The sequence below is a fragment of the Pseudophryne corroboree genome, chromosome 2, assembly GCF_028390025.1.
Source record: "Pseudophryne corroboree isolate aPseCor3 chromosome 2, aPseCor3.hap2, whole genome shotgun sequence".
Taxonomy (NCBI): Eukaryota; Metazoa; Chordata; class Amphibia; order Anura; family Myobatrachidae; genus Pseudophryne; species Pseudophryne corroboree.
This window is the reverse complement of record NC_086445.1, coordinates 1,013,322,432-1,013,337,756: the sequence shown is the minus strand read 5'-3', so window position 1 is coordinate 1,013,337,756 and position 15,325 is coordinate 1,013,322,432. Positions and strand designations below refer to the sequence as shown.

At 44.6% G+C, this 15,325-nt stretch overlaps 1 protein-coding gene across 50 annotated transcripts in view; it reads right to left on the bottom strand.

The window, feature by feature from the left end:
- LOC135050271 (uncharacterized) overlaps positions 1 to 15,325 on the bottom strand; it is a 466,297-nt gene that overhangs the window by 387,868 nt on the left and 63,104 nt on the right. For 46 of the 50 annotated variants that reach the window (XM_063956613.1, XM_063956631.1, XM_063956611.1 and 43 more), the window contains 5 exons: positions 10,180 to 10,329; positions 7,369 to 7,512; positions 5,407 to 5,550; positions 4,190 to 4,339; positions 3,876 to 4,019 (listed from right to left, as the gene is read on the bottom strand). The exons of 1 other annotated variant lie outside the window; for it this stretch is intronic. In XM_063956613.1, the coding sequence (XP_063812683.1) occupies positions 3,876 to 4,019; positions 4,190 to 4,339; positions 5,407 to 5,550; positions 7,369 to 7,512; positions 10,180 to 10,329 (732 nt within the window). The remainder of the gene's footprint in view (positions 1 to 3,875; positions 4,020 to 4,189; positions 4,340 to 5,406; positions 5,551 to 7,368; positions 7,513 to 10,179; positions 10,330 to 15,325) is intronic. 3 more of the 50 variants (XM_063956638.1, XM_063956658.1, XM_063956646.1) reach the window with 2 other exon arrangements.

The following is a 15,325-nucleotide window of genomic DNA, read 5'->3' as shown; positions in this document are numbered from 1 at the left end:
CATAGTGCAGAGACAGATTAACAATGGGGCAGGTGGAGCTGCAGCTCCAGGTCACCCATTAAAATAGGCCCACAGCATTAGCTATGCTGGTGTAGGCAGGAAAATGTTTTTCTGCTACACAGAATGTCTGCATGTCAGTGGCCATGTGAGGTCCCACCCACTGAAAGCCTAGCGGCTACTGCCCGCTCCAACACCCCTTCCGCCTGCAGTATTTGCAACACTACATCTGCCCCCACTGTGCGCAGTCCCGACATTTCATGCTGCTGCAGTTGAAGGCTTTACTAGCCCTCACTGTGCCGCATCATGTCCATGGCATTGCCCCCTCCGCACCTTATGTCATTTAGGGGACCCCACCACCACTTCACCCATAAGTAGTTGGCTGGCTGTAGCTGAATACTCCGTTCTGCTGTGTCCTCCTGCAGACCACTGCTTCTGCACAAGGCAGGTATGCAAGCACCATAAAACAGTTTAACCTGATGACTATAGGATTTAATATTGAAATGTTGAAAGCATCACTGTTTCCATGAATTCTTGTTATAAATGCCTTGTGTGCCACACCTACACTGAATTTTATTTTTTATTTTTTTTAACACACACAGTATACAGCATACTTGCCTACCTGACCCTCTCCATGAGGGAGAAAATGCTCTGTTCCTGGACTTTCCTGGTAATGTATGATTGCCATCACCTGTGGTGAGCTAGGTAATTGTTAAGAAAGGTGTTTCACCACAGGTGATGGCAATCATACATTACCAGGAATGTCCAGGAACAGAGCATTTTCTCCCTCATGGAGAGGGTCAGGTAGGCAAGTATGCTGTATACTGTGTGTTAAAAAAAATAAAAAATAAAATTCAGTGTAGGTGTGGCACACAAGGCATTTGTAACAAGAATTCATGGAAGCAGTGATGCTTCCAACATTTTCATGTTTTATCATATTGTCAGTCTAAGAGACACAAATGACACATTTTATAACACATCCACCATGTGTAAAGCAGGGTCGGCTCTGGGATCACACTCGCCATACAAGCACACTCCATTTCATTTTCTGCAATTTTTTACTTGTTCCACGGCTGGGTAAAATGGGAGGGCATGCAAGGCAATCCATCACTACCGGAGCCCACCTCCACTCTGTTTGCACTTGCACGCGTGTATGCCATCATGTCCCCCACAACCCTAGTGACCTAGTGTAAGCATGTCGCCCTCCCCAGACTGTCAACATGTCCTAGACCCAGGCCCCCCTAGTGTCACCAAGTCTCCTTCACCCCCAAGACCCAGTGTGTTTGTGCCACCATGTCCCTCCCATGCCCATGTTACCCCCTAGGCCCCAGTGTGTCACCATGTCCCCCTCCCCTAACCCCTTTGTTTATATACTATCCCCATTAGTATGTATATCACTTTACCCATCCAGTCATCAATGTATGTTTCCATGTCGCCCTGGGCCAGGTGTCTTATACTTTTCTTTTTCTGCTCATTACTCCTTTTATATCTGATGCCCCACCTTTTACCATTTACTCTCACCACTCCCCTTTCCCCTGTGCCAGTCACAAACCACTACATCTCTTGCCATAGGTTTTTTCCTGCCACCTCCTTTCTTCCACTCCTGCTCTTCATACCACTTACCTTCCTCCTCATCTTTTTCTGAAGGCGATGGAGCCCTGCTGGCAAGCGGTCAGAAGTGACCATTATGTACCAAACCCCAAAAAGCATAGCTATTCAGTGCATTCCTGCTGGGACCTAGGGGTTCGAGACACCATGATCCAAGGAAGTTTGGGAACCACTGGATTACACTATTGTTTCAGTATGTGTCTCAACCGGTTGCACATTATGATGGGACCCTGAAGCCATCAAGATGGGTGGATAGATATACATATGTGGGAGTGTGAATGTGGAAACCTATACATATACACAGGCGCTGTGGTGAGTGGCCCATCCTAGCAGCTGTAAAAATGAGGGGTAGGCAAGCCCTTTAAACCAAGGTAAACAAAGAAAAATATACAGCGCTGGTTGACAGAGTAATGTAACAATAAATGTATTTAATATTGTTTAAAAAGACTTAACCTATAAGATCATGTCAAATAAATGAACAAACAAAATCTAAGTCTCACAATTAGATCCTTGGTGGACTTTAAGACCTTGGTATATACTAGCACCAATAGGCATAAGCAGGCCAAGCTAGAGCAGGGATGGGTGAATATATTTTTGCACCCGAGTCCACCACTCACTAGACCCATCAGGTCCTGCTTTGGGCTAGCTACCGTGATCAGAACTCCGTTGGGAGCCGGCAGCTTACAAGCCAGGACTCTGAAATCAGTTAAGTGATTGCGACGAGGAGCATTAAAAAATGGCCACGGGAAGAGGGCTGCTGTGCATAACCAACAGCAGCTCCTCCTCCTCACATGGGCCTTTGCAGAGATAGCAACACTGTCTCCCTGCAGCCATGGTGCCGTCCGGCCTCCCAACCCACAAAGAGCACTAGCATTATTAATGTGGAGCATATATGTGAGGAGTACAACCAAGTGGTTGTATGTGAATAGCATTAATATGTGGGGCATATGTGGCATTATGCGTATAAGGGGCTCAAACACTGTGGTGTAACGTGTATAATGGGAACTACTGTGTGATGTAATGTAAGGAGCGATATGGTGTGGTATAATGTCAAGAAGCATTACGGTGAGTACTACTGTGAGGCGTAACGTGAATAAGGGACACTGAATAACATACTAGTGTGTGGTATCATTTTTATTGGGGGTACTGTTGTGTGGGGATGCCTACTCCCAGCAAGAACAGTTTTTGGCCCGTGTCCCTTCAGCGTGCACTGTCCCAATTTCAAATACATTAAAATGAGGATAGCTATGGTTTAGGGGTGATGGATGTTGCTGGCTGCTGCTGTGGTGATCTGTGCTGCTGTGTTATTGGTGCTTTGCTGGGAGAAGGGTGCTACTGGGTCAGAGGTGGAAATAGCAGCAGTGCTAGGGGACAGCAGCCAAAATCTTGCCTAGGGCATCAAATTTGTTAGGGCTGGCTCTGACCCAGATGCATAACCAGAGGCATCACTCACCTCTGACACCTGGTGCGGCAACAAGCATAAAGGGGGTGGGGCTCCACGGGAATGGGTGTGGCTTAAACAGAGGGGCGGGGCTTCGCGGGCAGGGCCCATTTTTAGATTATTGCAGGCACACAAAGGGGTGGGGCTTTGCAAAGGGGCGGGGCTTCGTGTCCCAACACCCGTTTTTTTTTTCACTGGGGTGGGGGGTGGGAGGTGAGGGCTCACTCCCGGGAGGTGCTGTCCCTGCAGTGCTGGCTCCTACACAGTGACAGGAGCCGAGTGCTGCACATAATATAACAGTGCAGCACTCGGCTTCTGTCACTCTGCAGGAGCCGGCATTTTGGCGTCACCCCTCGGCGGGTGACACCCGGGAGCGGGCCGCACCCCCCTTGTGACGCCACTGTGCATAACCATCTGGATATGTAAAAGTATGTGATTTTATTACTTGCATGTAATTAGAATTGCCTGTGTTGAAGATGTTGTTCAGTGAAGTATGGTTAATGCAGCGTACATGGCCCTAGTGCTTACTTATCACAGGGCAATTTAGCTCATTTAGATCATTTGGGTTCAGCTGTGTTAAAATCACAAAGTATAATTTATTTTTATTAGCAGTTAATCAAACAGTTGAACAAACTTTGAACATCGGCTGATAACAGGAAATTTCCAATTGAACAATTACATTTTCTTATATACTGTCTGGCCATGGCTAAGAATAAGGGATACACAAGCAAATCTTACCACTATGGGCATAATTCATGTTTGTGCACCATCAAATCAGTTATCATTAGCACTACATGCTCCCACTCTACCACTGCACTCTATACTTTACCTGTGCTTTTGGGGTAAAAACACCATTTAACCCCGGGAACACTTGAATTAAAGCAGCAGCCTCTGGAATAGCATTCCTTATCACTTATCCCAGGAAATCCGCAATCTTCCCGCTCTGTGATGTCCACACTACATTGCTGTTTATCTGGATGGAGCAGAGCACACAAGAGTAGGACAATAGAAAATATTACAACTAGAAAAGATTGGACAGATAATCTGTAAGTGTGTAGGGCACTTCTATGTGTATCCAGCTTAAGAGGTTTGAGCGTCATATAACTATAATGACTTGTGAGTAACTATACAGCAGCTCCATACCTTGTGACTTGGAGAAGAAACACCAGTTAACCCCGGGAATGCTGGAGTCAAAGCAACAATTCCTCTCCTTACATTCTGCAGCACTTATTGTGGGGTAGCCGCAATCCCTTCTGCTGTACGGTTCCACGATACATTGTTTCTTGTCACTTGCTGTTGATGCAGTAAGGAAACATTCAGAAGTTACAACAGCTTAATGTTTCTTTGTAATAAAAGGGGGCAATTTAGTTAGATCACAGTGCAATTTAGGCCCTCATTCCGAGTTGCTCTCGCTAGCTGATTTTAGCAGCAGTGCACACGCTAGGCTGCCTCCCTCTGGGAGTGGATCTTAGCAGAAGTGTGAATGAAAGGTTAGCAGAACAATGCTGAAATTTTTTTATGCAGTTTCAGAGTGGCTGCAGACCTACTCCTTCCTTGCGATCACTTTAGTCTATTTAGTTCCTGTTTTGATGTCACAAACACGCCCTGCGTTTGGCTAGCCACTCCCCCGTTTCCTCAGGCACGCCTGCGTTTTTATCTGACACGCCTGCGTTTTTTAGCACACTCCCGGAAAACGGTAATTTACCTCCCAGAAATGCCCCATTCCTGTCACTCACCGTTCAACAGAGCGACTGAAAAGAGTCGCTCGGCCTTGCGTGAAACTGCATAGTTTTTTGTGAAAGTATGTCGCGCATGTGCACTGTGCCCCATACGCAGAAATGCAGATTTTTAGCCTGAACGCTGCATTGCGAACAACAGCTAGCGATCAACTCAGAATGACCCCCTTAGCTCCTTCGGTCAACTGATCATTTGGGTTCTGCTGTGTTAAAATCAAAGTATCATTTTTTATTTTTTATTTTTTTTTAGGAACAGAAACTATGTACAACAGCTGATTAAGTGGAAATCAGCCACTTAAACAATGACATTTTCTTATACAGTATACTGTGTGACCATGGCCAAGAATAAGGGATACACAGGAGAAACTTAGAGCAGGCATGTCCAAACTGCACCCCTCCAGCTGTTGAGAAACTACACATCCCAGCATGCCCTGACAGCTTTTGCATTCCTTGACAGCAAAACCGTGTCAGGGCATGCTGGGATATGTAGTTTTACAACAGCTGGAGGGCCGTAGTTTGGATATGCCTGTCTTAGAGCTAGGGGGCTAATTCATGTTTGTGCACCATCAAGTCTAATCATTAGCATTACATGCTCCCACTCTACCACTGCACTCTATACTCTACCTGTGCTTTTGGGGTAAAAACACCATTTACCCCCGGGAACACTTGAATTAAAGCAGCAGCCTCTGGAATAGCATTCCGTAGCGTTTATCCTGGGAAATCCGCAATCTTCACGCTCTGTGATGTCCACACTACATTGCTTTTTATCTGTATGGAGCGGAGTAAACATCAGGACAATAGGAAATATTACAATGCATGATAAGTTAGGAGCTCTACTGCAAGTACTCTAACCCTTCACAGTGCCAAATATTTAATTGCCAACATTACACATCTCAGCTTCCTCTCTTCTTCAATCTCTCTATCAGCCACTGTACCCTCCTCTGCCTTCAAGCATGCACTTGTCTCCCCTATTCTTAACACCTATCCTTGATCTTACCACTCTTTCCAACTACCGACCAATCTCTCTTTTCCCTTTTGCCTCCAAACTCCTTGTGCATATTGTCTAAAACCACCTCACTCTCTTTCCTCCCACTCACTGCTTAACCCTTTCCAGTCTGATTTCTGTCCTATGCACTCCACTGAAACTGCCCTAAAAAGTTTGCAATTACCTCCTTGCTGCTAAATCTAACGGCCACTACTCTGACTATTCTCCTTGACCTCTCCGCTGCTTTTGACAGTGGACAACCTTCTCCTCCGGCAAATCCTTTACTCCCTCGGTCTGCACGATCCTGCTCTCTCCTTTCTTTCTGACCGTTCCTTCTGTCTCCTCTCATGACTCCACCTCCACACACACACCACCTCTACCTGTAGGTGTTCTTGGGCCTCTCCTTTTCTCTCCACACATCCTCATTAGCTTTTGACCATCATCTCTACAGCTGATGATACTCAAATCTACCTGTCCTCCCCTGACCTCTCCTCACTCGTATCTCCAACTGTCTCTGCTATCTCTTCCTGGATGTCCCAGCACAGTCTTAAACTTAAGATGTCCAAGACTGAGCTGATCATCTTCCCTCCCACAATGTCATTATACATTGATGGAACTACAATCTCTTCTAGCCACCAAGTGCGCAGTCTTGCAGTAATCCTTGATGCCTCCCTATCCTTCAAACCACACATTTTGCACCTCTCACAAAACTGCTGTTTTCATCTCAAAAACCCATCAAGGATCAGGCCCTCTCTCACCCATTAGGTTACTAAGACCCTTAACCCCTCACTGGTCACCTCCAGATTGGACTACTGTAATCTCCTCCTACCTGGCCTCCCTGAAAGATGCCTCTCCAATCAATGTGGCTGCCCATCGCATCTTCCTCAAACGTACTACATCTACCACCTCCCCTCTTGCAGTACCTCCACTGGCTACCAATCCCATTCAGAATCCAATTCTAGCTTCTCACACTCACCTACAAAGCCCTCACCCAAACTTCTACTTCTTACATCTGATCTCATCTCTGTACATCCTCTTTGATCTGTGAATGCATGCTGCCTCATCTGCCAAAATTATTACCTCCTCCCACTCATACCTACAAGATTTTGCATATGTTTCCCATCAGACTCTCCACAAAACTTCAAATGGGCTCTAAAGACCAACATCTTCACCAAACCCAATCAACTCTCCTCGCAATACTTTTTTATGCCGACTGTCTACCCCTTCTGTGTCAGCCCTTCACCTTTTAGATTGTAATCTCGCTTCTTTCCTCATGTGCCTTTCCTTTTCTAACTTAGACTCCATACTCCCTTTGATGGCACCTAACCCCTGGTTTTCCATGCCTGTCCTATATAGTCTTGAACTGTAAGTGCTGTTATCTTGTTTGCTCATTTCATTATGTACTGTGTAAGGGGCGCTACGGATCTTTTGTGGCGCCATATAATTAAAGGATAATAAAAAGCCGGCAGCTCGTACTATTTGTCAGGTGCAAAATGGACACTGTGTACCCAGCCTTAAAGCTATAGGCCTAATTAATGTTTGTGTGCCATCAAATTTATAATCAATAGGACTACATTCTTCCACTGCACTCTATACTCTACCTGTGGTTTTGGGGTAAAAGCACCATTTAACCCCGGGAACACTTGAATTAAAGCAGCAGCCTCTGGAATAGCATTCCTTATCACTTATCCCGGGATAACCGCAATCTTCACGCTCTGTGATGTCCACACTACATTGCTGTTTATCTGGATGGAGCAGAGCACACAACATCAGGACATTAGGAAATATTACAATGCATGACAAGTTGGGAGCTCTACTGCAAGTACTCTAACCCTTGACCGTGCCAAATACATAATTGGCAACATTGCAAACATGTCCCAGATTCATAGAAAACTCTAATGTTTGATGAATCCCACTTAAATTATATATTTTCACATGTAAATACTTCTTTTCCATACATCTTACCACAGAGAATAAGAACACTAAGAATTATACTCCATATTCAGAAAGAGGAATTGTTGTGGAGTTGGGATGCAGTGAAGATTCCAGCTGTTGGGATTTCTGCAGTCAGATTGCTGACAGCTGGTAATCCATTTGTAGATATAGCAGAAGGGTTATGCTTAGGGCTAGGGGGGTTTAGGCATCACTGGTGGTATTGGGGTTCAGTGCCACTGTGGGAGGTTAGGTTTGAAGCCCTATGGGGTAGAGGTGTGCGGCGGGCACTTTTCGTATTTTGGTTCTAATTCTACTTTTGTGTTTTTGCTCTGGGTGTTTTTTTTTTTTTAAACGTAAACACAGCTAAAATCACAGAATGTGGGGGTCATTTTGCTCCTATGGTATTAACCACAATAACATTCATTTCCAGTCTATTCTGAATACCTCACAATATTGTTTTCAGGCTTAAAAGTTGCACCGAGGTGGCTGTATGACTAAGCTAAGCGACACAAATGTCCTGCACAAACACCTGGCCCATCTAGGAGTGGCACTGCAATTGCAGACAGGATGGCACTTCAAAAAACTAGGCCCCAAACAGCACATGATGCAAAGTAGTAAAAGAGGTGCAATGAGGTAGCTGTATGACTAAGCTAAGTGACACAAGTGTGCGGCACAAACATGGGACGTGCTGGAATTTGCCCAGATGTAATACACGCACAATATTGGTGGCACAGGATAGCGTACCCCTAAACCACACACACACGGCAAAGCCTGTAAAATTTATTTGGATAACAACCCTTTTATTTGGAGCCATTATAATACTAGGTGATTCATCCAACCCTACGGGCGCTCTTCACACTGTCATAAGCAGCAGCGTATACCACTGACTGCCTCGTCACTGGAATGACTGATGATACAGGACACTACCACTGGTCTAATGCAGCACAATACCACTTTATACAGCTCCACTGGATATATGGCAGCAGAGGACACCAACACTGACTACACTGGACAGCACAGCACAAGACTCGCAACCCCACTTTGCCGCCCCCACACAGACACTGCATACTGAGGACATGTCATCTCAATACACTCCCTGAGACTGGAGTGAAAATGGCCACAACGCGTGGCTCCTTAAATGGAATCCAAATCCCACAAGAATCTGACAGCGGGATGATGATGTTTTGCCGCGTTCGCGAGTCAAGCGGGATAACCCGAGCCTGGCTCGGAACCAAACTCAAAAAAGGCAAAGTACGGAAGGATTCGGTTCTCAGAGAACCGAACCCGCTCATCTCTACTATGGGGGGATGGTTAGGATAAGGCTGCGCATAAGGAAACATTAGGTTTAGGCACCATCGATGGGATGTTCGCATCAGACGCCAAGATAGAAGGATAAGGTTAGGCTGCAGAAAGGGATGGTTTGTGTTGGGGTGTAGGAGAGAGGGGAACACTCAGGATTTACACTCAGTATGCTGGCAATGGTATTCTGACTGCTGGCATCCCATCAGCTGGGATATCATACTGAATACATGGAGTTGATCAATTTTTTTTATTTTTTAAACTAGGGACAAAGAAAGGAAGAACAATTTCCAGATACTTTCCTTTATAACTGAGATTACCCCCAGGAACTTCACATCAGTTGGTAACAATGCATGAGTGGGCGGTGCTTACTCTATCTGCCCGCCCATTTGTGTGACATCATACAAGAAATAGCATAACTGACAGTTATCCTGGGCATACACTATACAATTATCTGGCAGGCTATCTATCCACTCTGGATGGTTGGAATGTATATCTGGTAATGTATAGGAGCGAATGTCAATTACATTTCAAGTATTATACCATCAAACTGGTTAAACCCAAATTTTAACCAAATTGTTTGAATGTCCATTTTTTAGTGTTTGGGAGTAAATGGTTGATTATAATTTTCTCTCATAGATACGAGATTTCCATTCCAACCAGCCAGTGTTGGACAGATGGTCTGCCAGATAATTATATAGTGCACACTCAGCTTTACTGATGGATCTATGTACCTGGGAGCCTTTATCACCCATGTACATCATGACTGTAGAGTCCAATAAATTATTATATGTTACTATTTAAGTTGGATGCACTATAATATTTTCTGTCCAATCTAGATGTTTGGAACAAAAAGCTGCTAATATCTGTGAGCAAATGAAAATCAACTATTTGCTCCTAAAGTCCAGAAAACAAATAAAGGTAGTTCAGATAAATTGGCTAAATGAAACCGACTCAACCAAATTATCTGAATGACCATTTTTGTATTTTTTCCCAGTGTTTGGGAGCAAATGGTCAAATGAAATTTACTCCCATAAACTACCAGATTTGTTTCAACTAGAAAAGATTGGACAGATAATCTGTAAGTGTGTAGGGCACTTGTGAGTGTATCCAGTTTAAGAGGTGTGAGCATCATATAACTATAATGACTTGTGAGTAATTATACAGCAGCTCCGTACCTTGTGACTTGGAGAAGAAACACCAGTTAACCCCGGGAATGCTGGAGTCAAAGCAACAATTCCTCTCCTTACATTCCGCAGCACTTATTGTGGGGTAGCCGCAATCCCTTCTGTTGTACGGTTCCACGTTACATTTTTTCTTGTCACTTGCTGTTGATGCAGTAAGGAAACAGCCAGAAGTTACAGCAGCTTAATGTTTCCTTTTAATAAAATGGGGCAATTTAGCTCCTTCAGTCAACTGATCATTTGGGTTCTCTTCTGCGGTGTTAAAAATCAAAGTATAATTTTTTTTTTTCTAAAGGAACAGTTAAACTATGTACAACAGCTGATAACAGGAAATTTCCACTTAAACAATGACAATTTCTTATATACGGTGTGACCATGACCAAGAATAAGGGATACACAAGAGAAACTCTTAGAGCTATGGAGCTAATTCACGTTTGTGCACCATCAAATCTAATCAATAGTATTACATGCTCCAACTCGGTTCTAGTATGAATGGTCGACCAGGTTATGGTTGACCACTATTGGTTGACATTGACATGGTTGACATGGACACATGGTCGACATGAAAATATAGTCGACAAATGAAAAGGTCAACATGAGGTTTTTTTTAACATTTTTTGGTGTAGTTTTTTGCATAAAGTGACTGGGAACCCCAATTAGTGCACCACTTCACTCGCCATGCTTCGGGCATGGTGCCTTCGCTCCGCTACCGCTTCACTCAGCACAGATTACCGTTCCAATCGTAGTCCACATGGATCGCAAAGTATGGAAAAGTTCCCCAAAAGAAAAAAAAAAAAAAACGTTAAAAAACTCACGTCGTCCTTTTCATGTGTCGACCATGCATCCTTGTCAAAGTCGACCAATAGTGGTCATCCATAACATGGTCGACCATCTGAACAGATACCCTCCCACTCTACCACTGCACTCTATACTCTACCTGTGCTTTGGGGATAAAAACACCATTTAACCCCAGGAACACTTGAATTAAAGCAGCAGCCTCTGGAATAGCATTCCTTATCACTTATGCCGGGATAACCGCAATCTTCATGCTCTTTGATGTCCACACTGCATTGCGGTTTACTTGGATGGAGCAGAGCACACAGTACCAGGACATAGGAAACATTACAATGCATGATAAGCAAGCTGGACGCTCCACTGCAAGGCCTCTAACCCTTGATAGTGCCAAATACACAGGGCCTAATTCGGATCTGATTGCAGCAGCAAATTTATTAGCTAATGGGAAAAACCATGTGTACTACAGGGGGGCAGATGTAACATGTGCAGAGAGAGTTAGATTTGGGTGGGGTGTGTTCAAACTAAAATCTAAATTTCAGGGTAAAAATAAAGCAGCCAGTATTTACCCTGCACAGAAACAATAAACCCACCCAAATCTAACTCTGCAAATGTTATATCTCCCCCCCCCCCTGCAGTGCACATGGTTTTTTCCATTAGCTATCAAATTTGCTGCATCCAGAAGTTACAGCAGCTTAATGTTTCTTTTTACAGAAGGTTCTGCAACTTAAATTACTTTAGTGTAATACTGTAATAATAACAGTTACAGGCATAAGTCCACATATTGTAGGTAGATTTATTGTTAGTGGTTAAATGCCCAAATTAAACCATAAGGAATAGTTCTCAAATGCTGTCATTACAGTCCAGGTTTTAAGGATATCCATGTTTGAGCACAGGTGACTTAATTAGTACTTTGTTCAATGTGAATTAACCATCTGGACTCAAGCATGGTTATCCTTAAAACCTGGGGGTCTATTTACTAAAGTTACATTTTGGATGATTTCAGACCGATCTTAATCGATGTTGGGCTTCCAGGTTGAAAAAAACCCCCACACATACTAATATTTAAAAATGTATATAAAAAATCATCTATTCGTAAATATTTGTTTTAACCTTGGAAGCTTAACATTGATTAAGATCGATCTTAAATCAGTCTGGAATCATCCAAAATTGAACTTTAGTAAATAGACCCCTGGGTTCATAGGTGTGCGCAGGGGGGGGGGGGGCGCCTGGTGCGCACAGGCACCCCCCAATGTCTGGCACCCCGATCTCACCTGCCTGATGCAGCGATCGCCTAGCAGGCTGATTACTGTCCCCTCTGCGCTGCACCCTGTCAGGACTGCATTACTGACCGGATGCCTGGGTTACTCAAGGATGCCACCCGTCACACCCGCCACATGCCCACCTCTCTCCTTCTATGCTATGCCAACGCCAGCCACTGATTAGGAGCAGCATGCAGTCAGCGTTCCTCTTAGGAAGGCAAATTCAATACTGGCAGGCGGCCGGCAGCAGCATTGACGACAGCAGTACTAGTCTGCGACTGTCAGTGTCAGTGATTGACTGACTTGTAAGTAAGCTGCTGCAGCTTGCAGGGGAAAGAGAGGAGGAGCCAGACCAGGCTGAGGAGGAGCAGTGTAATTGCAGTGAGTGCCATTAGGGGTGTTTGTTTGGTGCACACCACAACATCTGACAATGTATCTGCTTTATTAGGATTGGCACAAGGGTGGATATTTTATATTACGATGACCGTCAATGGATGGTGCTAGACACGCCCAAAAGGCGGTGCTAGACACACCCCTCCAACGGTGCATCCCCTAATAAAATGTGCTGCGCACGCCTATGCCCGGGTTTAATTTTGACATGAAATTGACCAACATCGACCAAAATTTACCAAAATTAACCTTTAGTAAATATACCCCCTGGACTGTAATGAAACTCTGCCCTAAGAGACTGATTCTGAGTTTAGATGGGGATTCCCTTTCAGCATTATAGCCACCAATGAGGGTCAGTCGGCCATGATTCAGACCCCTGAGGATGTCGTTCTCTTCTGCTCCACTCTGTCAATTGATCCGGTACAGACCCCTGAGTGGCAATCCGTACGCTCGAGGATCCGCCCCCCTCAACCCCCACAGGTTGACCCTCCTTTTCAAACAGCGGGCTCTCCCTCAGCATCGCAAAAGTGGAACTGCTCATCCCCGCCCTCTTCATCTTCCTCACCGGCTTCAAAGACCTGATTATCCCACTATCTGATCTGTAACTTTTGCTTAATGCATGGGATTTATCGGCCCACGGACAGCTGTTTCATCATGCGGGGACTCTGTGTGTGTGTGTGTGTGTGTGTGTGTGTGGGGGCAGTTGTCCACTGGATGGATTTCCCCAATAGGAAACTATGCAGTCGGAAGGTGCAATGCCTCTCAGGCCCTGTTTCTTTCTTTCTTTTTCTTTCTTTCTTTCTTTCTTTCTTTCTTTCTTTCTTTCTTTCTTTCTTTCTTTCTTTCTTTCTTTCTTTCTTTCTTTCTTTCATAGTTGCCTTTTGCTCAAGGGGCCTGAACATTGTATTACTCAATAGTTTGGGTTGTGTATTGTTATCATTGTATTGATAAGTTGTCTTTGCATTCCTGTGGTTGCTAAATGTTTTTTTTTTTATTATTATTATTTCTGTATGCCAATATGTGGTTTGTGTCGGAGGGTGGATCCATTCCTCCCTTGTTACCCCATTTGCACCGCGATGTCTGGTCCCGGACCGATCAGTGAGATTACTGTCTCTACCGCTCGAACAACCGGGAGCGGTGTCTTGTTACCACTATGGTTTCTTGTTCAATTGCTCTATAATGTTATGTCTTTTTGTTCTGATGTTCTTCTTCTGCCCTCTTCTTCTCTTTTATCTCTCTTCCTTCTGGTTCTCTCCCCCCTTCCTGACCTATCTGGATACGCTTGTGCCCGATTCCTACTTAATGCTCTTGGAATCTTCATGAGGCTTGATTCACTATTTCTTTTTGAAACATATATATGGCGCTATTGAAGGTGGTTTCTATTAACGCCGGGGACTCAACATTCCTGGGAGACGGTCAAGGGCCTTATGAGAACTAAAGGCAGAGAAATCAGATGTCGCCTTTGTGCAAGAAACTCACTTTAAGGAGTAGGCGGCCCCTTCTCTCAGGAATAGGGACTTCCCTACAGGTTATTATTCTAATAATACTGAAGGTAAAACCTTAGGTGTAGCAATATTGTTTGCCAAACACGTTGCCCTCGCTGATGTTATATGCCATCAACTTATTCCCGTCAGGGCTCTGCTTATTAATTGCAATGTGGCCAATAGGGTTCTCACCTTTCTAAACATCTATGCCCCGAATAAGGTACAACCGGCCTTTTTAGAAAGGGTCCTTACCCTAGCCCAGCCCCATATTAACAGAATTTTGCTCTTTGGTGGGGACATAAATTGGTCCCTAGAACCTCGTTTAGACTCCTCTAACCCCTGGCCCAGGTACTCTGATAAACTCCATCGCAGGGTCCGGAGAATTCTCCATAACTTCCAACTCATTGATGTATGGAGGCTACAACACCCCTCTACTCGTGACTTCACTTTCTACTCACGCCCGCACAACACTTACTCTAGGATTGACTACTTATTTATCCCTCATAGGTTTTTACACTTGGATGAGGTCTCTGCTGTGGGTAACATATCCTGGGCTGATCATGCTCCAGTTTCTTTGGGGTTTCATTTGTCCCCTCCACTCCTAAATTCTTACATGTGGAGATTGAACGAGCTGATCCTTCAGGATCCTTATTGTAAGCAGCAGATTAGGGAAGCTATAACTGAGTATATTGCCATTAACGACACTGCCAAGATCTCTAAAGTGGTAGTCTTGGAGGCCTACAAATGCTTCATAAGGGGCAAACTCATACAATTGGGGGCTCAAAGGAAAAAAACAACACATGGCGGCACGGGTGGCTTTGATTCAAAAATTCAAGCCTTAGAACTTCTCCACAAATCCGCCTTGTCAGATGATACCCTTCAGCCTTTATTATTGGCTCGGAAGGAACTGGACTCGCTTATGTCTCATAGACTGAAATTGGAGGCGAGAAAATGCCGTAGTCGTTATTTTCTATAGGGGAATAAGCCTGGGAAGCTGCTGGCATGGGCACTCCAGGCTCAGCGGGCAGCATCTTTTATATCCAAAGTTAAATCACATACTGGCACAACACAGAATGCCACGGCAGAGATAGCGGCAGCCTTCCAAAGTTATTACACCGAGTTATAGAATCTAAGAGGTTCTACTGAGGCCAGGCTTGACCTCTCCCGTAAGGCCTCTATTGCTGAGTTCCTACGTGAAATTAATTTCCCCAC